The sequence below is a fragment of the Chionomys nivalis genome, chromosome 4 (genome assembly GCF_950005125.1).
Source record: "Chionomys nivalis chromosome 4, mChiNiv1.1, whole genome shotgun sequence".
NCBI lineage: Eukaryota > Metazoa > Chordata > Mammalia > Rodentia > Cricetidae > Chionomys > Chionomys nivalis.
Window position 1 is genome coordinate 95,387,207 of NC_080089.1, and position 23,510 is coordinate 95,410,716.

The following is a 23,510-nucleotide window of genomic DNA, read 5'->3' on the forward strand; positions in this document are numbered from 1 at the left end:
ACGGGCAGATACACCGGAAATCCAGCAGGAAGCGAATATCCAGACTGAAAGCCAGCATGCCCTGACTGGCTCAGCACCCAGGCTAGACTTTTAAAATCCCCTCATAGCACTAATATCAAAGAGACGCGCAAGAGGATTCCAGTAGCATCACTGACATCCACAGGTTTAAATGTTCCTCGGAAAGGGCCTGACTTAGGTGGAAAATGGAAATCATCCCATCTCTGAGGAGGAAGAAGGAGGAACTTTTCGGTTCAAGTCATTGAACTTAAGTTTAAGTCCAACAAAAAAAAAAAGAGGATTCAAGCAGGATAAATTTTATATAGCCCTTAATAAATGAACAAGATGTTCTATTACAATAATTACCTCCGGGCTGAGGAATCACATAGCTAAAAGATAGGCATAAGTAGAACTATTTTTCTTGTCGTCAATTGGCATTTAAATACATACACTACGCATTCTTAAAATCAGTGATGTCTATTTTACCGGTATCATTCCGCCACCTCGACAATCCAAATACGCCTTGACTTAAAGCGGCAGCTTAGATCAATGCACTGGAGCAGTATCAACTTCCGCAAGGCTTGAAATGCCGGACCTAGTTCAGCTCGATCCCAAATCCTAGAAAAGATTTTAACACAATTGGCATTGCTTTACAACAGTTTATATACTAGACAAAAAAACAGATATACATTATTCGTCAGACTTGGGATTTAAATCCAATTAAGTAAGCTTGTATTTTAACGGACAGCATAATGCTTTTAAGACTGGCTCGCATAATAAAGAAAGCAACTTTAATCACAAAACATGTTAATTTATGTTCTCTTTCACCATCCGTGGAGGATGATTGATGGTCATTTAAAAACTGGACAGAGGCTGAACGATGCACACAAAACTCCCGACACTATAGGTCAAGAGTAGAATAGGGTACTTCCATTTTGAAGGCTGAAATCCAGTCTTACACGGGGCGTCCTTACACAACATTCCACTCGCGAGACTTGAGCAGTGATGGCTTACTGCTATAATCTGGCTATAGCATACAAGGCCCACAATCCAAAGCGTGGGCGAAGGCCTACAAACCAAATGGCTGCTTATGGAGTGCTAAGAACGGAATACCACACACTGACCTACAAACTACAGCCATAGCCATTGGTCAGATCGACAGTGCTGGGCGGAGCCAGGAAGGGGCGGAGCCTTCATGACATTTCCCTATTCGACTTGTTTTCCCGCGCATCCCTTGAAATAGAATTGACGCCTGGGGTATATCCGGCGGGACGTGAGGAAAGCGCAGCGCTCCACAGCCAGAACAGCAGCCGCCCCGTTGCACGTCTTTGCACTGCAATCCACGCCTCCGCAAGCCCAACATCGTCACCAACATGCTGGGAGTACGACCCCGCAGCCCCAGCGCCGACTCCGAACACTGCTGGGCACCGCAGCCACAAGGACCCAGCCCTGCTAAGCGCCGCCGCCTCCAGGAGCCCCAGGAGTCATTCAGCCTGGAAGAGCCTGCCGGGTCCGCCAGTGATGCATCGACCTCCATGGTGTTCCTGGCTGCCGGCTGTGCTGTGCAGCTGCAGCTGGATGGCGTCGAACTGCTGCTGGAGCCAGATGCCAACTCGGTTCTGGAAGTGGAGCTCCCCGAACACACCATCATCCTGGTGCCCGAAGGCCTCCAGGCTCCAGACCATCTTGGACAGCCTGGGTTCTTGTCCGCCACCCCGCAGGGGGGCGCTGTCCTGGAAATGCCAGCGGATGACCTTCTAGTCCTCCAGCCGGGATCCTCCTGTGAGTTCATTCTAGAAAGTTCCTACCAAGAGGAATCCTTTGATGAGGATGAGGACTCTGGCTCCCTGTCACCATGGATGGATCCTCCAGCTGGTCAGGCAAGTGAGCACTTTTCCTCCACCATCAGGATGCCCAGTCCTTGGCCTCAGGGCCACATCCCAGAACCATATCCTTCAGGGTCTTCCCCTAATGCAGAGCCATATTCTCCAAGGTCTGTCTGGGACCAGGACAGCTATCTGCTGGGACCCTTCCCCAGCTCACCCCTGCAGCCTCTGCCTCCATCTCCTCCTCCAAGTCCCCAAGAGCAGCGTCCTCCGTCCTCTCCTAGGTCCCCATGCAAGGCCAGGAAGAGACTGTTCTGTGAATGAACTGCCCTGCACCAATCCGGATGTCCCTCAAATGAGAGACTGGCTTCCCAACGCCATCGCGAGTGCACAGCCTACAAGGTTAGAAGGACACTCTTGTTTCTGAAATGGGAAGAATGCAGAATATTGGATATTTGGTTGGCCAGAATGTCTGGAAGGAAGATCATCGCCTCCAGATCACGTGCTGGTTGACACTCGCCTGCATTGCTCTTTGACTTGACTGCTTACTTAGACTTTGTCTGTACAGAAGTCACCCTCGGGCAGCTCCAGCAGTGCAGTCCTGGTTTTGCCCCCAACTTGCAGCACTTTCCCTCATACTTCACCCTATCATTCGCCTTTCTCCAACTTAATTTCTTGAATTAATTAGTCATTGATAGTAAAAATCGTTTATGACTTTACCACTACCCCTCCTACTCTGCCAGCTTTTTTGCCATGGGCCCTTTCCTTACCGAGGTTCTTCCTCATTTGGGAAAATCTAGCAAATGGTTTCATCTTACAGATGCTGTTCTGTATGAAACAAACTTAGCAAGGGAAGTAATGATTGTGCTCTTTTTTTGTTTTGTTTTGTTTTTGGTTTTTCTTTGTTTTTGTTTTTCGAGACAGGGTTTCTCTGTAGCTTTTGGAGGCTGTCCTGGAACTAGCTCTTGTAGACCAGTCTGGCCTCGAACTCACAGAGATCCGCCTGCCTCTGTCTCCTCAGTGCTAGGATTAAAGGCGTGCGCCACCACCACGTAGCTCATGTTATTTTTTTTAATAAGTAGTTAATTTGGTGGGGCTATTGTTTGCACTGTCGGTTTATTTTGGGTTTTTTTCTTTTTGATTTGGCTTTAGTTTTTCAATAAGAAATAAGTACTTGGATATCATTTTCTGTATTTTTAATATAGTTCTCTTGTTCTGGAGGTCATAATTCTAATGTTACAATAATTAATTATAAGACTATATTCTTAGAATAAGTAGAAGATCCCAAATTTATGTTATTCATTGTTACTAGTATGTAGATATGTCTTATGTTGATTTGATTTCCAACAAACTTATTTTTATATAGTAATTTTGTGTACCTTCTTTTGGATGTTTGATAAAAACAATATCTCTACTGAGAAAATGGGGGCCTTTGACATATCTAATACATCTTATTTTTCCTATCGGATATTTAAGTTCTATGGGATATTTAAGTTCACTTGAAGTGTATTTGTTGGGAATGCCTATCACATAGAATGCAATTATTTAAATTTTATAATAGAATATTAGCTTTTCTGTAAGTGGTTGTTAGATAGTCTTTGTCCTGATGAAGATGTTACTTTATAATGTTTCTGATCATTCAAAATAGTTAGGATATTTGATTGGTTTTGGTTAAGTACTAAGACTTTGTCAAAATGTTGGATCTAATAATTCAATAAAATTGTATTTTAAAAACTTGTGTATTAGAGTACCTTCATGTATGAGCTATGTTGAGCCCTTAGTCTATGGAACACACAAAACAGGGTAAGAGAACACATGAGAGCAGGGTAGGGCTAAGGACATTGTAAAAGTTAGGTCCTCTTTCAGATACATGAACAGAGATGGTTAGAAGCAGAAATGATTGAAGAGTTGCCTTACAGTGTCACATGATAACATTTAAGAAGTTTTTGTTTTGAGCATGGTGTTCCATGGTGTCTTTTCCATCAGTTAATGCTGACAGAACACACGACGTCTAAGGAAGGCCCTTTGCATCCCTGCTAATCCATAGGATTTCCTCTGATTGTCGTTATACTCTGGGATGGTTTGCTTTGGGAGGTTAGAGAGTGTTTGAATGGCTGATTGGTAGGGTTGAGTTTTTTTGAGAAATGACCTCCCTATATAGTCGTAACTGTCCTAAAACTCACCTTGTAGGGAGATCAGCCCAGGCTCAAACCCACAGGGATCTTTTTTCTTTCTTTCTTTCTTTCTTTCTTTCTTTCTTTCTTTCTTTCTTTCTTTCTTTCTTCTTCTTCTTTTTTTTTTTTTTTTTTTTTGACAGAGTTTCTGGCTACCCTGGAACTCAATCTGGAAACCAGGCTGGCTTCAAACTCAGAGATCCAACTGCCTCCCGGGTGTTGAGATTAAAGGTTTGAGCCACTAATGCCCAATTTTCTTTTAATTTTGAGACAGGGTTTCATTGATTAGCGCTGGCTATCCTGAACTCGTTTTGTAGAACAGCCTGGCCTACCTCTGCCTCCTGAGTATTGGGATTAAAGGCGTGTGTCCCCACTGCCTGGCTTGCTGTTTTTCTTGAAACCACTCTTAACTAATATTAAAATGTCCATATAAAAAATGACATATATAAATATATATTAATTTTGTATGTGTGTGTATCGAAGGCAATATATTGTGTAGAGTTATTGTGTATGTGTGTGGATATATATATGTATATATATACATATATAATATATACACGTGTGTGTTTCTGTGTGTATAACATGAATGCTTGTATAGGCTAAAAGAGGGCATATCAGAGTTACAAACAGTTTGAGCTGCCATCTGGGTAGTGGGAATAAAACTAGGGTCCTCTATAAGAACCCTAGGGTTCTCAGTGTTCTTAACCACTGAGCCATTTTAACACTGATCTATGTTTTATAATGAAATAAATCAATACTGACAAAGCAGATATCAAGATAAAGCTACTTTGGGAACATCAATAATTAGATATTGGATATTTGAGTTTGTTGCCAGTTTCTTTATTATTTTTCTATTCTTGCACCTCACTCCTTCTTTATATCCTCCTTAATTCTTTTTATTTTTTATATAAAAACCACATTTATGTATTTGCTTTGCTTGTGTGTGCACGCTAGTGCCCTGGCACCATGTGGATGTCAGAGGCAAAGAAGGACTCTGTTCTCTTCTTCTATCCTGTGGGTCCCAGCACTTGAACTCAGGATGTCAGGTCTGGCCTCCATCACCTTTACCCATTGATCCATCCCACTGGCCCCTCGTTTGTCTTCTTTCTAGGCTACAATGTTCAGTTTTATATACCTAAGGTTTCCTTGTGTAGCCCAGGCTTGCCTCAGACTTGAAATTCTTCTGCTGGAGCTTCACGAGTGCTAAGATGATTGGTGTGAGCCACCACCTCTGAGAAGCCTACAGAACAGCCTCAGGAATTCTTTCTTCCATGGCCTATGTGGTAAGTCTTAGCCTATGTCTGGAAATGTTTCACTGACACCTACTAACTTGTGCTATTTTCACTGGGTTTGTGATTCTAAAATCACATCTACTTTCTCTCATTCCTTCGAGATACTGTTCTTTCCTGCTGTTCTTTGATGGATGTAAGAAGTCTCCTGGGTAAACTGGGGAAGGGCATAATGGGAGGTTATGGGAGATGGGAACATAAGGGATGGGGAAGGTCCGTTTATGGGAATGACAGAGAGGGAGAGCAATGAAAGACATATCCTGATAAGTCGGGCCATTATGGGGTTAGGGAGAAACCTGGTGCCAGTGAAACATCTAGGAACCCACAAAGATGACACCAGTTAGTCCTAGCAACAGTGGAGATGGTGCCTGCACTGGCCTTCTTCCGTAATCAGATTGGTGACCACCCTAATTGCCACCGTAGAGTTTTCATCCAGTAACCACAGCACTGGGCAGAACAGAAAGAAGAGGATGATGATATAGACAAGCAGAGTCAAGATCATGATGGGCAAATCCACAGAGACAGATGACCTGAGCCTTCGGGAGCTCATGGACTCTAGAATGAAAAATAGGGTGTCTGCATGGCACTGACCTAGGTTCTTTGCATGTGGGTCAAATTTGTTTTTTGTTTGTTTAGTTTTTGGTTTTTCAAGACAGGGTTTTTCTGTGGCTTTGGAGCCTGTCCTGGAACTAGCTCTTGTAGACCAGGCTGGTCTCGAACTCCCAGAGATCCGCCTGCCTCTGCCTCCCAAGTGCTGGATTAAAGGCGTGCGCCACCACCGCCAGTCTGTGGGTTTCATTTGTATATATTGGTCTGTTTGTGGGGTTCCTAGCAGTGGAACCAGGATCTGTCCCTGGTACATCAGCTGACTTTTTAGAACCCATTCTCTATGGTGGGATGCCTTTCTCAGCCTTGAAGCAGTGGGGAAGAGCTTGTTCCTGCCTCAACCTGACAAGGCAGGCCTTGATGATTCCCTCACTGGAGGAATTATTCTTTCGAGAAGTGGGTGGGGTAGGCACAGGGAGGAGAGAAAGGAAGGTAAACTGTGGTATGTAAAAATAAATAAAAAGTTTAAAATTATGCAAATAAAATATGAATTTTATCAACTTGAAAAAAATCTCTGTACTGCTGTGTAATTAATCTGCTCACTTTAGTTTCACATGGATGTGGTTAGTCATAGAAATCTGTCATTTGGGGGTTGAGAGATGGCGCAGAGGTTAAGAGCACTGACTATTCTTTCAGATGTCCTGAGTTCAATTCCCAGCAACCACATGGTGGCTCACAACCATTTGTAATAAGATCTGGTGTCCTCTTCTGGCCTGCAGGGATACATGCAGATAGATGCTGTACATATAATTAATAAACAAATCAAAGAAAAAGAAATCTGTCATTTGGAACTCAGTGAACTACACCTTTGGGTTACTTCCTGCTTCAAGTCTCAATATATGAAATGTCTCAGTGGGCTAGGAATGTAGTTTAGGAGTATGAATCCCGAGTCTCCCATACAAAAGAGAAGAATAGAAATTGCTCTTTTAGGCCTCTGATCCTCTCTCCAATCTCTGCAAGAGGGACATGGTGTCCTGTTCCATGACGTGCTCCCCCATGTCTCTGTCTTTATTTCCAAGCCTTGATTGTAACGTGTTTCTCTTACAGTTAGCTGATGCCTCATCCTGTTCAAAATTCTGCTTGTTTTTCTTAGAAGACAGTATTCCCTTGACTGGTGCCTTGTTCATTTCAGAACGTCTAACTAAATGGTTTAGGGGTTAAGAGCACTGGCTGCTCTTCCAGAGGACCCACATAACATCTCACTATCTCTAACTGCAATTCTAAGGGATCCAAAGCTTTCTTCTGGCCTCCTTGGGCACCAGTCACTCATGTGGTATAGAAAGACCAATACAGTTAAAGCAATGCACATTTTATGTACTTGTGTGTGTATTTATATTATATAACTTTTTTCACAATTTTAGTCAACATTACCTAAATTTTCTGCCTCTTGGATGTTATGTCTTTTTTCTATAAAAATTTTTAAGCTATTGTTTTGTATCTATTAGCTTAATAACTACATTTTCTCAGGCATAAATATCCCAAATTATTTGGTTGGATCAATACAGGTAGAAAGGGTAATTGAATCATATCTTTAATCCCAGCACTTAGGAGACAGAGACAGGCAGATCTCTGAGTCCAATGCAAACCTACTCTACTTAGCAAGTTCCAGAATAACGAGAACTACACAGATGAGACCCTGTCTAAAATGATATGTGTGCTATTATTTCTATATTAAATATTGCTAGCTTTGTCTAGCATCTTTGCTGTAGTAAAGGACTGCACGGATACACGTTAGTTCAAATAATTCATGCATTTCCTAGTATCACAGTTTTTTCTGTCAACCTTGGTCCCTTGACTGAAAATATTCTTCTAACTCTGTAATGCACTCACAAGATGTTAAAAGAGAAAATCCCACTTTGCATGTGGACTTGTATAACTAAGTGTATACCAGAATGGACATAGTAGCCAACACTTGTAATCCCAGCATTCAGGCAGCTGGGGAAGAGGGGAACAACTGTAAATCTCGGACAGCCTGGACCATAGACAGAGACAGTATCTCAAAAAATAATGTCTTCCTCAATAAATTTCAAAACCAGAATATTCAATGTCCTTTTCCTTTACCCAAGGAGGATGGTTATATCCCTAGAGTGTTCACTGGTATTCAAGGACTTTTCCCAGGTCCTTGAACAAGGCATAAAAGATTTAAAGGTCCCCTTGTGATCAGGTCCTCATGAACTGTGTAAATGGTCTCCAACTGTGTTCAGAGACTGAGACGTGGTAGACAGGTCTTAAGAAGAGACACAAAAGTTTCAAAAGATGCTGCAATTCTGACATATCACAGTTGCATTGCTGATATTTTAATTCTTTACAAAGTAGCAGGTTTCCTTGTGATATTTTTGAGCATAATTGGGGTTTACCCCCTCCCATTGCCTCCTCTCACTCATCTCTCTGTCCCCCCCATCTTGGTTTAAATGCCCCCAAGTACTCTCAACTACCCCCTTCCATTTTCATGTCCCATGTGTTCTGTGACCCTCCTACCTCTTTTATAAAGTCTTTTATTTCTCCTCCTGTGGGTCTTTTCTTGTTCTTTGACCTCTATACACCTTACTTCCATTTAAATAAACATATAAAAATTCAAAGCTAAGATCTCCATATGATAAGAAAAACTGGGCTCCTGCTTATAAGCCTAGGTTATCTCACTTAATATGTATATTTTGTCAGTTTTCTGAATTTTCTTCACATTTTGTAACTTCAGTTTTCTTTATGGCTGAATAAAATCCCACCTTATGCAGAAACCACATTTTCACCTCAATCCACCACTTAGTGGACAGTGTAATGGTGTCTCCACTGTCAAGTTGATAAGGCCTAGCAATCCCTGGGGAATGCAGTTCTGAGCATGTCCTGGGAGACTACCTTGATCACATTCACTGAGATGGAAAGATGTGCCCACTGTAGGTGGCACAATTTCCGAGGCTGGAATCCTATTTCACAGGGAAGGAGAAAGTGCTCTGAGCACCAGCATCCCTGCTCTCTTCTCTCTGACTGGATACAGTGTGAGCAGCAGCTTCCAGCACCAGTGGCCTCACCAATCTCACCACGATATAACAAAGCCTTGAAATCAGCTCTTTCTCCCTGAAGTTCCTTTCATCAGGGTATTTCAACACAGCCAAGGAAAAGTAAAGACATCTCAGCTGATTCCATTTCCTGGCTATTAGGAATAGATCTGCCGTAAACATGGATGTGCAAATGGAGGTAGCTATTATTTAGAGTATGACCTACATTGCCACAGAAAATTCTTCCTGCTCTGTGGCATAACCGCCAAAGCCAATTAGTATGGACTCCTAGCTAAAGATAATAGAAAGTAGCTGGATAGTGCAGACAATGAGTGCAAATCTTTTTCTGCAATCAAAATGCCTTTTTCTGAATGAAGTCCTCACTCAGTTGAATGAGATTCTTTCTAAAAGAAACTAAGTGGCCACATGGATGCTTGTGATTGCAGTGACTGCTCATGGACTTGAACTCTCAAGGAAGTAGGGGAGAGACGACCCGATGATACTGTTAATGAAAATATATCACAAAAAAAAAAAAACAACAACCTTCATGAACCTATTGTTTGTTTGTTTACTTTCATTTTTCAAGACATGGTTTCTCTGTAGTTTTGGAGCCTGCCTGGAGCTCACTCTATAGAACAGGCTGTCCTCAAACTCTCAGAGATTCACCTGTCTGTCTCCCGAGTGGTGGGACTAAAGCTGTGTGCCACCACCTCCCAGCTGTGATAGAACTTTTATATTTAAGAGACTGAGTTGGGCATTTAGAAGAGGGTGCTCTGAGAATAAGCTGTCTGAAATTGTGATTAAGGAAGAATTCCAATTGGGGACAATAACGGAGTCAACAGCTAGTGAAGTAGGAGGGAGCATAGAATTGATGAGAGGAGCCAAGCCTTACGGCTGAGTCCTGTGAGCACCTCTGACCAGCTACGAGGGAGGCTGAGGCCAAAGAATCACGGGTCCGAGGCCAACCTGTTCTACAGAGCAATTTCAAGCAAGGGAATAGAAACAAACAGAGCCGACAAGGATGGAAACTGGGAAATACATTAAAAGTGGGGGCAGCCGGGTGGTGGTGGCGCACGCCTTTAATCCCAGCACTCGGGAGGCAGAGGCAGGCGGATCTCTGTGAGTTTGAGACCAGCCTGGTCTACAAGAGCTAGATCCAGGACAGGCTCCAAAACCACAGAGAAACCCTGTCTCGGAAAAAAAAAAAAAAAAAAAGGTGGGGCAAAGGGCTTGGAGGTGGGGCTAGGTGCTCAACCAGCTGCCTAGAATGCAAAAGGCTCAGGGTTTGATCCCTAATACTGAATTGAAGAAGGAAAGGGGGAAGAAAAGGAAGAAGAGAGGGAGGAGAAAGAAGGAAGGAGAAGGTGGGGGAGACATTGCATGTTAATTCAGAAAGCACGCAAAGTACCAGTGAGCATCTCACAGGAGATTATCAGACAGAAATGATGTGTCTTTGGTTTAAATTAAAATACATGTCTGCATCATATTCCCACAGTAACTAAACTAGAAATTAAACACTAGGTTTTGGGGGTTGAAATGTGTAGTTCTTAACACTGCTACAGTTGGAGATGGAGATATACTGTGGCTGTAGAACACACTCACCTAGGCTGCAATAAACGCTGTGTCCAATACCCAGCACAAGGGAAACCGTATAGGGCAGGGCATCCCTGTGCTCAGGTCAGTGTGGTGGGAGAGGCAGGATGATCAGAAGTTCAAGGTCATCCTCCTCCACATATCACATTGGATCATGGTTAAATTATGTTTCAAAATATAATTAATTAATAATCGAATGTAGAACATATACTTAGAATACTAAATTTTTATTTTTAGTGCTTCGAATTTTTTTCTGAAGTTTTGGAGCCTGAGCTAAAGCTAGCTATTGTAGACCAGGCTGGCCTCAAACTCACAGAGATCCACCTGCCTCTGTCTCTCGGGTGCTAGGATTAAAGGCATGTGCCATCATTGACAGCTTAATATTGTTTCAATATTTAATGCTCTCAATGATACCTTCTTTCTTTCTTCTGATTGTTGTTTTAAGAACGGTCTTTCTATGGAGTCCTGGAACTCACTATGTAGGAAAGACCTATCTTAAACCAACAGAAATATTCTTGTCTCTAACAAAATTAATGGGGTGTACCACAACAGCAAGTTCCCTCCCTCCCTCCCTCCCTCCCTCCCTCCCTCCCTCCCTCTGTCTGTCTCTCTCTCTCTGTCTTCTCTCTCTCTCTCTCTCTCTCTCTCTGTCTCTCTCTCTCTGTCTCTCTCTCTGTCTCTCTCTCTCTGTCTCTCTCTCTCTCTCTGTCTCTCCCTCGTCTCTCTCATTATTGTTTATTTGATAAGATATGTTTCTCTGTGTAGCCCTGGCTGTTCTGAAACTAAGTACTACGAGGCCAACCTCAAACTCACAGATATTCGCCTGCCTATGCATCCTTAGGACTGGGATTAAAAGCATTAGGTGCCACCACTTCGAGACTTTTTATGAGGGGAGAGGGTTAAATTTATCTCTCCAGCTCTCTTTATCTTTCCTTTTCTTTCCCTTATCCTTTTTTTTTTTCCTTTTACAGGGGCTCATTCAACTGGGACTGACCTCTAGGCTCGAATTCCGAGTTCTACCACCCTACGGGGCAGGTTCTAGGTGACCATCCAACACATTGGGCCTATCTTTAACAATTTTATGACAACCCTTAATCTTAAGGAAATCTTTACCTGAATGTTTCAGGTTAGTATTTTAAAGAGTTTCACAGAGATGGAGAAACACCTGTGCAGTTCACAAACCACGGGGTGGGAGATGTGTTCCAAGGGATGCTTAGGATGCATGCACAAAGTCCCAGGTTTGATCCACATCAGGCTATAACTCGAGTTTGGTGCTACCATCGTGAAACTCATACATTCAGTAAATTTTTCTCCCTCATATATTATGTTTTTTTTTAAAGAATATGTTTATTGTTATATTACTCTGTGTGGATGTTGTGTCTGCATGTATATTTGTACACCATCTCCTTGCATGTTGCCAGTATAGTTCAGAATAGGTATCAGATCCCCCTGGAACTGGAATTAAACATGACTGTTAGCGGTAATGTGGGTGCTTGGAACTGAACCCAGGTTTTCTGGAAGAATAGCACATGCTCTTAACCACTGATCCAGCATTCTACTCATGCTTGGTGGGTTTTGTTCTTGTTTTCTTTTGTTACTTTGCTTTTTGACTTTATTTATTTATTTTGTCTTGGATTGATTTTGAGGCAGGTTTCTCCAAACAGGGTTTCTCTGTGTAGCAGAACTGGTTGGCCTAGAATTCCCTTTTAAGACCAGGAAGGCATCAAACTCACTGAGATCCACCTGTCTCTGCCACCCAAGTGCTGGGATTAAAGGTGTGTGCCACCACCACCCGGCTGCTTGTTTGGTTTTAAAAATGATGTCCTAATATGTGACCCAGGCTGGACGCAAACTTGAGATTCTCCCTCTCATGATGCTGAAATCACATTCTATCAACCCCAGGACTCACGGACACAGTGACTATTTCTCCGAAAAATGAAAACAAAATAAATACATGATGAGCACTGAAGTTAAGAGAATGGAATATTGGGGAAGTGGAGGAAGCATCTTTTCAGTAATTATTTTTTTAAGAGAGAAGAGACAGGACCTCTCTTTATAGTCTCAGATGTCCTAGAGCTTTGTAGACCAGCCTGGTAAATTCTAGGTGGTCTTTTAAATTTCAGAAACACTCGAAAACAGAATTCTAAAGACCAGCCATATGAACGTCCTATTCAGAATCTGTCAAAAAAAAAAAAAAAAAAAAGCCGGCCAGGTGCTGGTGGCACACCACTTTAATCCTAGCACTCCAGAAGAGAGGCAGGCTGTTGTCTGTGAGTTCGAGGCCAGCCTGGTCTACAACAGCTATCTCCAGGATGGGCTTCAAAGCTACAGACAAAACCAGTCTCGAAAAACCAAAAACATTAAAAATAAAAACCAAGAGGTGTTGGTACATGCCTTTAATCTCAGCACTCGGGAGGCAGAGGCAGGCAGATCTTGGTGAGTCTCAGGCCAGTCTGGTCTACTGAGATAGTTTCAGGTAGGCTACGGCTGTTACAGAGAGAAATCCTGTCTCGAAAAACCAAAAAATAAAACACACGGAAGATATTCTGGCTGCACTATGCCAAAAGCATTTCTAGAGTACAGCCTAGGCTACTGGAAAGTCCAGCCCACACTCCTGGGCAAAGCCTCTGAATTGGAGGCTCGAGGGGCGGAGCCTAGCGTGACTTTTCACGACTTCACTTTCCGGTCCAACACTGGGGATTTAATTGACGTCCTGGGTGTATCCGGTGGGGCGTGAATAAAGCGCAGGACTCCAGGGCCCGTGACTGCAGTCGCTCGGCCAGCACCAGCGCCACTGTCCTCGCTGCACCCAGCGCCTCAACAGCCCCACAGAGCCGTCCACATCCTGAACATGCAGCCTAGCAGCAATGACACGGACCCCGCGACCTGCTGGACACCACAGCCACAGGGACCCAGCCCTGCCAAGCGCCACTGCCTCCACGATTCTCAGGCGCCATCCCACCTTGAGGAGCCCTCTGTGTCCACGAGCTATGCATCGACCTCCATGGTGTTCCTGGCCGCTGACTGTGTCCTACAGCTGCAGCTGGATGGCGTCGAACTGCTGCTGGAGCCGGATGCCAACTCGGTCCTGGAAGTGGAGCTCCCCGAACACACTATCATCCTGGTGCCCGAGGGCCTCCAGGCTCCAGACCATCTTGGACAGCCTGGGTTCTTGTCCGCCACCCCGCAGGGGGGCGCTGTCTTGGAAATGCCAGCGGATGACCTTCTAGTCCTCCAGCCGGGATCCTCCTGTGAGTTCATTCTAGAAAGTTCCTACCAAGAGGAATCCTATGATGAGGATGAGGACTCTGGCTCCCTGTCTCCATGGATGGATCCTCCAGCTGGTCAGGCAAGTGAGCACTTTTCCTCCACCATCAGGATGCCCAGTCCTTGGCCTCAGGGCCACATCCCAGAACCATATCCTTCAGGGTCTTCCCCTAATGCAGAGCCATATTCTCCAAGGTCTGTCTGGGACCAGGACAGCTACCTGCTGGGACCCTTCCCCAGCTCACCCCTGCAGCCTCTGCCTCCATCTCCTCCTCCAAGTCCCCAAGAGCAGCGTCCTCCGTCCTCTCCTCGGTCCCCATGCAAGGCCAGGAAGAGACTGTTCTGTGAATGAACTGCCCTGCACCAATCCGGATGACCCTCAAATGAGAGACTGGATTCCCAACGCCATCGCGAGTGCACAGCCTACAAGGTTAGAAGGACACTCTTGTTTCTGAAATGGGAAGAATGCAGAATATTGGATATTTGGTTGGCCAGAATGTCTGGAAGGAAGATCATCGCCTCCAGATCACGTGCTGGTTGACACTCGCCTGCATTTGCTCTTTGACTTGACTGCTTACTTAGACTTTTTCTGTACAGAAGTCACCCTCGGGCAGCTCCAGCAGTGCAGTCCTGATCTGCCTGCCTCTGCTGTTTGTGCTGGGATTAAAGGCGTGTGTGCCACCGCTACCCAGCTCATGTTATTTTTTTTATAAATAAATGGGGCTTTTGTTTGTTTTGGTGGGGGTTGTTTTGGGGTTTATTTTGATTTTGCTTTAGGAGGAGTTGGTTTTTACCTTTTCTTTCAACAAGAAATAAGTCTTTTGATCTCATTTTGTATATTTTTAATATAGTTCTCCAGTTCTGGGGATCATAATTCTAATGTTACAATAATTTGTTATAAGACTATGTTGTTAGAATAATTAGAAGAGCTCAAATTTATGTTTTTCATTGTAACTTGAGTATAGATATGTCTTATGTTTATTTTATATCCAACAAAATTTATTAATTTCTTTAGTGATCTTATGTACCTTCTTTTGGATGTTTAATAAAAACAGTATCTCTACTGAGAAATTGGGGGCCTCTGACATATCTAATACATCTTATTTATCATTAATAATTCCTATGAAATTGTTAAGTTCAATTGAAGTTTATTTGTTAAGTACATTCCTATCATATAGAATGCAATTACTTAAATTTTATAATCGAATATTAGCTTTTCTGTACATAGTAGTTAGATAGATTTTGTCCTACTGAAGATTTTACTTTATAATGTTTCTGATCATAAAAAATTTAGACACTTCTATTTTGGTTTTGGTTAAGTACTAGGGCTTTGTCAAAATGTTGTATTTAATAATTTAATAAAAGTGTATTTTAAAAACTTGTGTTTAGAGTACCTTCATGTATGAGCTATGTTGAGCCCTGACTCTGGCAAACACACAAAAACACGGTTAGAGGACACATGAGACCAGGGTTGAGGCTAAGGACATTGTAAAACTAGGTCCTCTTTCTGATACTTGAGCAGAGATGGTTAGAAGCAGAAATGATTGAAGAGTTGCCTTACGGTGTCACATGGTAACATTTAAGAAGTTTTGTTTTGAGCATGGTGTTCCATGGTGTCTTTTCCATCAGTCCATGCTGACAGATACACAACGACTAAGGAAGGCCTTCTGCACCCCTGCTAGTCCATAGGATTTCCTCTGATTGTGATTATACTCTGGGAAGTTTTTCTTTGGGAGGTTGGAGAGTGTTTGAATGGCTGATTGGTAGGGTTGGGTTTTTTGAGAAATGATCTCCCTATATAGTCCAGAGTTTCTTCAAACTCACCATGTAGGGATAACAGTCCAGCCTCAAACCCACAGGGATTCACCTGCCTCTGCTTCCCAAGTGCTGGTATTACAGGCACATGGTACCAAGTCTGACTTCATTGTATACTTTTGTAAATGTGTTTGGTGTATTTTTTCTTCTTGAGACAGGGTTTTTCTGTGTATCTCTGGCTGTCCTGGAACTCACTCTGAAGACTAGGCTGGCCTCAAACTCACAGAAATCTGCCTGCCTCCCGAGTGCTGGAATTAAAGGTTTGAGACAACAATGTCCTGATTTTTTTTATATATATATATTTGAGACAGGGTTTTATTGATTAACTCTGGCTATCCTTGTAACTCGTTTTGTAGAACAGCCTGGCCCACCTCTGCCTCCCGAGTTCTGGGATTAAAGGTGTGTGCCACCACTGCCTGGCTTGCTGTTTGTTTATTATTCAAGCCACTCTTAACTAATATTAAAATGAACATAAGAAAATGACATACATATACATGTACATATTTATGTATTTTGTATGCATGTATATACAAAGCAATATATTATATGTATATGTACATAAACGCACGCATACCATATGAAAGCCTGAATGCCTCTTGGTCAGAAGAGGGCATCGGATTTCCTGCAGAGTTAAAAACAGTTTGAGCTGCCATCTGGGTGCGGGGAATAAAACTAGAGAAACCCTGTCTCGAAAAACCAAAAAAAAAAAAAAAAAAAAAAAAAAGAAAAAAACTAGGATCCTCTATAATAGCAACCAGTGTTCTAACCACTGGCCCATTCCAAAACTGATCCATATTTTATTATGAAATAAGTCAATACTCAGAAAGTAGATATCAACATAAAGCTAATTTGGTAACTTATCTACATAGAGTTACTTTGGGAACATCAACAATTAGATTTTAAATATTCCAAGCTCGTTTCTGTTTCTTTACTCATTTTTCTATTCTTGCCCTCACTCCTTTTTTTTATCTTTCTTAGTTAATTTTAATTTTAAAAAACACACATTTCTGTCTTTGCTTTGCTTGTGTGTGCACGCTAGTGCCCTGGCACCATGTGGATGTCAGAGGCTAACAGGACTCTGTTCTCTTCATCCATCCTGTGGGTCCCAGTACTTGAACTCAGGATGTCAGGTCTGGCCTCCATCACCTTTATCCATTGATCCATCTCACTGGCCCCTCGTTTGTCTTTTTTCTAGGCTATAATGTTCAGTTTTATATGCCTAGGGTTTCCTTGTGTAGCCCAGGCTTGCCTCAGACTTAAAGTTCTTCTGCTGGAGCTTCACGAATGCTAAGATGATTGGTGTGAGCCACCACCTCTAAGCAGCCTACTGAACAGTCTCAGGAATTCTTTCTTTCATGGCCTATGTGTTAAGTCTTAGCTTATGTCTGGAAATGTTTCACTGACACCTACTAACTTGTGCTATTTTCGCTGGGTTTGGGATTCTAAAATCACATCCATTTTCTCGCATTACTTCAAGATACTGTTCTTTCCTGCTGTTATGTGATGTATGTAAGAAGCCTCCTGGGTAAACAGGGAAGGGTGTAAACGGGAGGTAATGGGGGATGCAAAGATGAGGGATGGGGAAGGTCCGTTTATGGGAACGACAGAGAGGGAGAGCAATGAAACACATATGCTGGTAGAAGGATCCATTATGGGGTTAGGGAGAAACCTGGTACCAGGGAAACTCCCAGGAATCCACAAAGATGACACCAGTTAATACTCCTAGCAACAGTGGAGATGGTGCCTGCACTGGCCTTCTTCCGTAATCAGATTGGTGACTACCCTAATTGCCACCATAGAGCTTTCATCCAGTAACCGATGGAAGCAGATGCAAAGATCTACAGCACAGCACTGGGCAGAACAGGAAGAAGAGGATGATATAGGCAAACAGAGTCGAGATCATGATGGGCAAACCCAGAGACAGATGAATCGAGCCTTCGGGAGCTCATGGACTCTAGAATGACAACTAGGGTGCCCGCATGGGACTCACCTAGGTTCTCTGCGTGTGGGTTGCAGTTGTGTAGATTGGTCTGTTTGTGGGGTCAGTAGTAGTTGAACCAGGATCTCTTCCTGGTGCATGAACTGACTTTTTAGAACCCATTCCCTATGGTGGGTGCCTTACTCAGCTTTGAAGCAGTGGGAAAGAGCTTGGTCCTGCCTTCACCTGATATGGCAGGCCTTGTTGGTTCCCCCATAGGAGGCCTTACCCTTTCTGAGAAGTGGGTGGGGTAGGCACAGGGACAAGAGGAAGGAAGGGAAACTGTGGGTGGTATGTAAAATAAGTAAAAGTTTAAAATTATACAAACAAAATATGAATTTTATCAACCTGAAGAAAAGTTTCTCTGTACTGCTGTGTAATTAATCTGCTCACTTTAGTTTCACATGGATGAGGTTCATCATAGAAATCTGTCATTTGGGACTCAGTGAACTACACCTTTGGGTTATTTCCTGCTTCAGGTCTCAATATATGAAATGTCTCACTGGGCTGGGGATGTAGCTCAGGAGTATGAATCCCGAGTCTCTATACAAAAGACAAGAATAGAAATCTCTCTCTTAGGCCACTGGAGCTCTCTCCAATCTCTGCAAGAGGGACATGGTGTCCTGCTCCATGACGTGTTCTCCCATGTCTCGGTCTATGTTTCCATAGCCTTGATTGTAACGTGTTTCTCTTACAGTTAGCTGATGCCTCATCCTGTTCAAAATTCTGCTTGCTTTTCTTAGAAGACAGTATTCCCTTGACTGATGCCTCTTTTATTTCAAAACATCTAACTATATGTTCTTTAAACTCAACTTGCGACTTGGTGGACATAAGAGAACCTTCGTCCAACAACAGACGGGAACAGAGGCAATGACCCACATCGGAGCACGGGACTGAGCTCCCAAGATCCAGTTGAAGAGTGGAAGGAGTGAGAGTATGAGCAAGGAATTCAAGACCATGAGGGTTCATCCACTGAGACAGTTTGCTTGAGCTAATGGGAGCTCACCAACTCCAACTGCACTGAAAGAGAATGAGCATGGGAGCAACTAAGACCCTCTGAAGGGAGCTGACAGGTGGGGCCGACTGAGGGGCCACTGATAGTGAAACTGGGATGTCACTGCAGATACCGGCTACATAGGACCCTATTCTCTTTGGATGTAAACCTTGCTCAACCAAGATGTAGTAGGGAGGGCCTTGGACATTCCACAGATTGGGTGCATGACCTCCCTTAAGGTTGGAGGGGTGGGGGAGGGTCTGAGGAGGAAGACAGAGGAGACAAGGAAGAGGGGAGGGAGGGAGAATTTGCACTGGTATTTTTTTTTTAAGTAATAATAAAAAAGAAAGAAAAAAATAAGCCGGGCGGTGGTGTCACACGTGTATCTCTGTGAGTTTGAGGCCAACCTGGTCTGCAAGAGCTAGTTCCAGGACAGGCTCCAAATTACAGAGAAACTCTATCTCTAAAAACCAAAAAAAAAAAAAAAAAGAAAGAAAGAAAGAAAGAAAATCTATGTATATAAGTTCCATACAAATTTGAAATATGTGTGGCTTATATAGAATACAAGATACTAATTTATATAATGAGATAAACTTTAAAATTATAAAATATATAAAGATTGACAAAAATTAAACTTAATAAAACTTTATAGCAAAAAAAAACTCAGTTGCTATGCAATTTGTAGAGATGGCTTAGGTATTAACAGTACTGGCTGCTCTTCCAGAGGCCCCAGGACCAATTCACAGCACCCAAAAGGCAGCTCACTATCTCTAACTGCAATTCCAATGGATCCAAAGCTTTCTTCTGGCCTCCTTGGGCACCACACACACATGTGTGCAGTAACACTCAAACAGTTAAAACATGTGCATGTGTATACATATATGTGTGTCAGCTCATGAAACAGGGACAGATCCTCGTCCTACTGCTAGGGACTCCACATCATATATAATATATATAAATAAATTTACTCATATATGTATATATATTATATGTAATGGATTTATTTCATTTCACAGTTTGTAGTAAACATTACTTAATTTTCCTCCATCTTGTATGTTATCTCCTTTTTAAAAATTTATAAATGCTGTTATTTTGTATCTGTTAGCTTGATAACATACACAGAGTCTCGGGTTCGATCCACAGCTGGCTGTAACTCAGGTGTCATGGTATCCCCGTGAAACTCAAGCATTCAGTAAATTTGTCTCCCTAATATATTGTATTTTTTTAAAAAAAAGAGAATATGTTTATTTTTATCTTACTGTGTGTGGATGTTTTGCCTACATGTTTGTCTGTACACCATCTCCTTGCATGCTGCCAGTGTAGTTCAGAATAGGTATCAGATCCCCCTGGAACTGGAATTAAACATAACTGCTAGCAGCAATTTGGGTACTTGGAACTGAACCCAGATTTTCAGGAAGAATAGCACATGCTCTTAACCACTGAGCCAGCATTCTACTCATGCTTGGTGGGTTTTGTTCTTGTTTTCTTTTGATACTTTGTTTTTTGGCTTTATTTATTTATTCATTTGTTTGGATTGGATTGATTTTGAGGCAGGTTTCTCCAAACAGGGTTTCTCTGTGTAGCAGAACTGGTTGGCCTAGAATTCCCTTTTAAGACCAGGCAGGCATCAAACTCACTGAGATCCACCTGTCTCTGCCACCCAAGTGCTGGGATTAAAGGTGTGTGCCACCACTACCCAGCTGCTTGTTTGGTTTTAAAAATGGCGTCCTAATATGTGACCCAGGCTGGACTCAAACTTGAGATTCTCCCTCTCATGATGCTGAAATCACATTCTATCAACCCCAGGACTCACGGACACAGTGACTAATTCTCCGAAAAATGAAAACATATAAATACATGGTGAGCACTGAAGTTAAGAGAACGGAATATTGGGGAAGTGGAAGAAGCATCTTTTCAGTAATTATTTTCTTAAGAGAGAAAAGACAGGACCTCTCTTTATAGTCTCAGATGTCCTAGAGCTTTGTAGACCAGCCTGGTAAATTCTAGGTGGTCTTTTAAATTTCAGAAACACTCGAAAACAGAATTCTAAAGATCAGCCATATGAACGTCCTATTCAGAATCTGTCAAAAAAAAAAAAAAAAAAAAAAGCCGGCCAGGTGCTGGTGGCACACCACTTTAATCCTAGCACTCCAGAAGAGAGGCAGGCTGTTGTCTGTGAGTTCGAGGCCAGCCTGGTCTACAACAGCTATCTCCAGGATGGGCTTCAAAGCTACAGACAAAACCAGTCTCGAAAAACCAAAAACATTAAAAATAAAAACCAAGAGGTGTTGGTACATGCCTTTAATCTCAGCACTCGGGAGGCAGAGGCAGGCAGATCTTGGTGAGTCTCAGGCCAGTCTGGTCTACTGAGATAGTTTCAGGTAGGCTACGGCTGTTACAGAGAGAAATCCTGTCTCGAAAAACCAAAAAATAAAACACACGGAAGATATTCTGGCTGCACTATGCCAAAAGCATTTCTAGAGTACAGCCTAGGCTACTGGAAAGTCCAGCCCACACTCCTGGGCAAAGCCTCTGAATTGGAGGCTCGAGGGGCGGAGCCTAGCGTGACTTTTCACGACTTCACTTTCCGGTCCAACACTGGGGATTTAATTGACGTCCTGGGTGTATCCGGTGGGGCGTGAATAAAGCGCAGGACTCCAGGGCCCGTGACTGCAGTCGCTCGGCCAGCACCAGCGCCACTGTCCTCGCTGCACCCAGCGCCTCAACAGCCCCACAGAGCCGTCCACATCCTGAACATGCAGCCTAGCAGCAATGACACGGACCCCGCGCCCGGCTGGACACCACAGCCACAGGGACCCAGCCCTGCCAAGCGCCACTGCCTCCACGATTCTCAGGCGCCATTCCACCTTGAGGAGCCCTCTGTGTCCACAAGCTATGCATCGACCTCCATGGTGTTCCTGGCCGCTGACTGCGTCCTACAGCTGCAGCTGGATGGCGTCGAACTGCTGCTGGAGCCGGATGCCAACTCGGTCCTGGAAGTGGAGATCCCCGAACACACCATTATCCTGGTGCCCGAGGGCCTCCAGGCTCCAGACCATCTTGGACAGCCTGGGTTCTTGTCCGCCACCCCGCAGGGGGGCGCTGTCTTGGAAATGCCAGCGGATGACCTTCTAGTCCTCCAGCCGGGATCCTCCTGTGAGTTCATTCTAGAAAGTTCCTACCAAGAGGAATCCTATGATGAGGATGAGGACTCTGGCTCCCTGTCTCCATGGATGGATCCTCCAGCTGGTCAGGCAAGTGAGCACTTTTCCTCCACCATCAGGATGCCCAGTCCTTGGCCTCAGGGCCACATCCCAGAACCATATCCTTCAGGGTCTTCCCCTAATGCAGAGCCATATTCTCCAAGGTCTGTCTGGGACCAGGACAGCTACCTGCTGGGACCCTTCCCCAGCTCACCCCTGCAGCCTCTGCCTCCATCTCCTCCTCCAAGTCCCCAAGAGCAGCGTCCTCCGTCCTCTCCTAGGTCCCCATGCAAGGCCAGGAAGAGACTGTTCTGTGAATGAACTGCCCTGCACCAATCCGGATGTCCCTCAAAAGAGAGACTGGCTTCCCAACGCCATCGCGAGTGCACAGCCTACAAGGTTAGAAGGACACTCTTGTTTCTGAAATGGGAAGAATGCAGAATATTGGATATTTGGTTGGCCAGAATGTCTGGAAGGAAGATCATCGCCTCCAGATCACGTGCTGGTTGACACTTGCCTGCATTGCTCTTTGACTTGACTGCTTTCTTAGACTTTGTCTATACAGAAGTCACCCTCGGGCAGCTCCAGCAGTGCAGTCCTGATCTGCCTGCCTCTGCTGTTTGTGCTGGGATTAAAGGCGTGTGTGCCACCGCTACCCAGCTCATGTTATTTTTTTTAAATAAATGGGGCTTTTGTTTGTTTTGGTGGGGGTTGTTTTGGGGTTTATTTTGATTTTGCTTTAGGAGGAGTTGGTTTTACCTTTTCTTTCAACAAGAAATAAGTCTTTTGATCTCATTTTGTATATTTTTAATATAGTTCTCCAGTTCTGGGGATCATAATTCTAATGTTACAATAATTTGTTATAAGACTATATTGTTAGAATAATTAGAACTCAAGTTTATGTTTTTCATTGTGACTTGAGTATAGATATATCTTATGTTTATTTGATATCCAACAAAATTTATTAATTTCTTTAGTGATCTTATGTACCTTCTTTTGGATGTTTAATAAAAACAGTATCTCTACTGAGAAATTTGGGGCCTCTGACATATCTAATACATCTTATTTATCATTAATAATTCCTATGAAATTGTTAAGTTCAATTGAAGTTTATTTGTTAAGGACATTCCTATCATATAGAATGCAATTACTTAAATTTTATAATCGAATATTAGCTTTTCTGTACATAGTAGTTAGATAGATTTTGTCCTACTGAAGATTTTACTTTATAATGTTTCTGATCATAAAAAATTTAGATTCTTCTGTTTTGGTTTTGGTTAAGTACTAAGGCTTTGTCAAAATGTTGTATTTAATAATTTAATAAAATTGTATTTTAAAAACTTGTGTATTAGAGTACCTTCATGTATGAGCAACGTTGAGCCTTGAGTCTTTGGCAAACACACAAAAACACGGTTATAGGACAAATGAGACCAGGGTTGGGACTAAGGATATTGTAAAAGTTAGGTCCTCTTTCAGATACATGAACAGAGATGGTTAGAAGCAGAAATGATTGATGAGTTGCCTTACGGTGTCACATGGTAACATTTAAGAAGTTTTTGTTTTGAGCATGGTGTTCCATGGTGTCTTTTCCATCAGTTAATGCTGACAGAACACACGACGAGTAAGGAAGGCTCTCTGCACCCCTGCTAATCCACAGGATTTCCTCTGATTGTGATTATACTCTGGGAAGTTTTTCTTTGGGAGGTTGGAGAGTGTTTGAATGGCTGATTGGTAGGGTTGGGTTTTTTGAGAAATGATCTCCCTATATAGTCTAG

The 23,510-nt window shown here is 43.1% G+C and overlaps 3 protein-coding genes across 3 annotated transcripts; all 3 read left to right on the forward strand.

Annotated features, from left to right (window-relative positions):
* Positions 1-1,370: 1,370 nt before the first annotated feature.
* LOC130873565 (proline-rich protein 23A3-like) lies at positions 1,371-2,147 on the forward strand. Its single transcript, XM_057768403.1, has one exon. The coding sequence runs from the start codon at positions 1,371-1,373 to the stop codon at positions 2,145-2,147; it is 777 nt and encodes a 258-aa protein (XP_057624386.1).
* Positions 2,148-13,035: 10,888 nt separating this feature from the next.
* On the forward strand, positions 13,036-14,097 carry LOC130873566 (proline-rich protein 23A3-like). The gene is made up of 2 exons (XM_057768404.1): positions 13,036-13,204; positions 13,250-14,097. The coding sequence occupies exons 1-2, from the start codon at positions 13,036-13,038 to the stop codon at positions 14,095-14,097; spliced, it is 1,017 nt and encodes a 338-aa protein (XP_057624387.1).
* A 7,191-nt stretch (positions 14,098-21,288) lies between these two features.
* LOC130873567 (proline-rich protein 23A3-like) lies at positions 21,289-22,056 on the forward strand. The gene has a single exon (XM_057768405.1). The coding sequence runs from the start codon at positions 21,289-21,291 to the stop codon at positions 22,054-22,056; it is 768 nt and encodes a 255-aa protein (XP_057624388.1).
* Positions 22,057-23,510: the final 1,454 nt, after the last annotated feature.